Genomic DNA, 2,198 nt, shown 5'->3' on the forward strand with positions numbered 1-2,198 from the left:
AAGGAAACAATCAGCGAAATCGCGGCGCTGGCGTTGGCGGGGAGGGCGAGCTGGGTGAGGCGGAGGGCATGCTCCTCGGGGATCTTGAGACTCACCTGCTTCCCAGCAGCCACTTCAACACCGTAGAATCCCTCCATCGTCACCTCGGCGTGAATACTTCTTTAAATAACGGAAATTAGTCCAGAAATAAGCTTTGCTCAACCGAAAATACACCAACAGAAACAAAGGAAATGTGTGCAGAAGCCGGCGAAAAACAGTACCACAGCGACACTTCACCGCCCTCACTACCCAAAAAAAAAAAAAAAAACAAGAAAGCAGTGAGCAGGGTCCTAACCCGTATCTGCCTCAGATCTCATCATAGTTCAGCTATGCGCTAAGGCCGCGCCTCTACGGCCGCCGCCGCCGCCTAGTCCTAGAAGCAGCACCAAAGAAAAGGAGAGAGAGGCGGAGAAGCCGTCTGCGGGGGACGCAGGGGAAAGCAAAAAAGCGCAAAAGACGAGAGGCCGCACATAGAAACAGACAGACAGGAGCCGCCACTATCATTCGTAGCACATCCCAACACCTCACACACAGCGAGAGATTGAAACCCCCGCTGGAAGTCTCTTAGTATCCCTCTCCGCAGAGGGAAGGGGGCGTCAGTTTGTTTTTCTTCAAATGTTTCATGTTTTTTTTCACTTTAAGTTTACTTTATCTTACAATTCGTTTATGCCGCTTACTCCGAAAGTCCCTACAACGACTCCTTAAACAAGTTTACGAGGGAGGGGCAAGACAAAAAAAGAAAAGAAAAAAACAAAGATGTCTACGTGATTAACGTACCTCCTAGTAGCTCTGCTGTGCTCCCTTGCCGCTCCTTCCGTCCCTCCCGCCCACTGAGCCATGACATGAATTCCGTCGCCCGCCACAGCACCACCACATGCACTTGCGCGGTGGGAACGCGGTTCACAACACAAAACGCCCTTCCTTCACTTCCCTGGACGAAGAAATCAAACAAGAAAATGATTCCTGCTTCCCAGCGCGGCGCCTACGTGAGTACTGGACACCGTGCTTTCTCCCTACCCGTTTCCCCGGCCCACCCTTCCTTCCACGCGCTGCGCGGCAGAAGAGGCTCAGCGCCTAATACCGGCCACGGTTACCGCCGCGTCCGCCGCGGAAGCCGCCTCCGCGATCACCGCCGCGTCCGCCACGGAAGCCTCCGCGGTCACCGCCGCGTCCGCCACGGAAGCCTCCGCGGTCACCGCCGCGTCCGCCACGGAAGCCACCGCGATCACCGCCGCGTCCGCCACGGAAGCCACCGCGGTCACCGCCGCGTCCGCCACGGAAGCCGCCGCGATCACCGTCGCGCCCGCCACGGAAGCCACCTCGGTTGCCACCGCGGAACCCACCCTGTTCGGTGCGCTGTATCTTTCTTGGCTGCTCTTCTTCCTCATCCTCGTCGTCGTCCTCGTCCTCCTCGTCGTCGTCGTCCTTCTCAGCATGCACGCCGTCCCCCTCCTCTTCGTCCTCGTCTTCCTCTTCGTCCTCGTCTTCCTCTTCGTCCTCGTCTTCCTCTTCGTCGTCGTCTTCCTCTTCGTCGTCGTCTTCCTCTTCGTCGTCCTCGTCCTCAGCATGCACGCCGTCCACCTCTTCGTCCTCGTCTTCCTCATCCTCCTCCTCTTCGTCGTCTCCGGTGGGGGCGGCGGGCTTGCCATTCTTCTTCTTCGGGACCATCTCCTCCTCCTCATCGTCGTCGAAGTCGTGGCCGGCGAAGCTGTCCACGTCGTCGCCGACAGGCTGGACGTAGCCCGTCACGTGCACGCAGCCCGCACCTGTTGCGGTCAGCGTCGTGGGCTCCGTGAAGACGAGGTCTGTGCTCATCTGGAAGACGTTCCTCTTGGGGTCCAGCGTGGCGATGGTGAACTGCTTCCCCTGGAAGGAAACAATCAGCGAAATCGCGGCGCTGGCGTTGGCGGGGAGGGCGAGCTGGGTGAGGCGGAGGGCATGCTCCTCGGGGATCTTGAGACTCACCTGCTTCCCAGCAGCCACTTCAACACCGTAGAATCCCTCCATCGTCACCTCGGCGTGAATACTTCTTTAAATAACGGAAATTAGTCCAGAAATAAGCTTTGCTCAACCGAAAATACACCAACAGAAACAAAGGAAATGTGTGCAGAAGCCGGCGAAAAACAGTACCACAGCGACACTTCACCGCCCTCACTCCC

The 2,198-nt window shown here is 57.6% G+C and overlaps 1 protein-coding gene across 1 annotated transcript, besides 3 other annotated features; it reads right to left on the reverse strand.

Moving 5' to 3' along the window:
- The first annotated feature begins 290 nt into the window (after window positions 1–290).
- Window positions 291–314: a microsatellite.
- Window positions 315–378: 64 nt separating this feature from the next.
- Window positions 379–407: a microsatellite.
- Window positions 408–770: 363 nt separating this feature from the next.
- Window positions 771–794: a microsatellite.
- A 319-nt stretch (window positions 795–1,113) lies between these two features.
- Window positions 1,114–2,046, reverse strand: Tco025E_07570 (nucleolar RNA-binding protein; the record flags this gene model as incomplete). Its single annotated transcript, XM_029374435.1, has 1 exon — window positions 1,114–2,046. The coding sequence occupies one exon, from the start codon at window positions 2,044–2,046 to the stop codon at window positions 1,114–1,116; it is 933 nt and encodes a 310-aa protein (XP_029225553.1).
- Window positions 2,047–2,198: the final 152 nt, after the last annotated feature.

Source organism: Trypanosoma conorhini (assembly GCF_003719485.1).
Source record: "Trypanosoma conorhini strain 025E chromosome Unknown Tco_14.4_contig_00595, whole genome shotgun sequence".
In the NCBI taxonomy this organism is placed as follows: Eukaryota; Euglenozoa; class Kinetoplastea; order Trypanosomatida; family Trypanosomatidae; genus Trypanosoma; species Trypanosoma conorhini.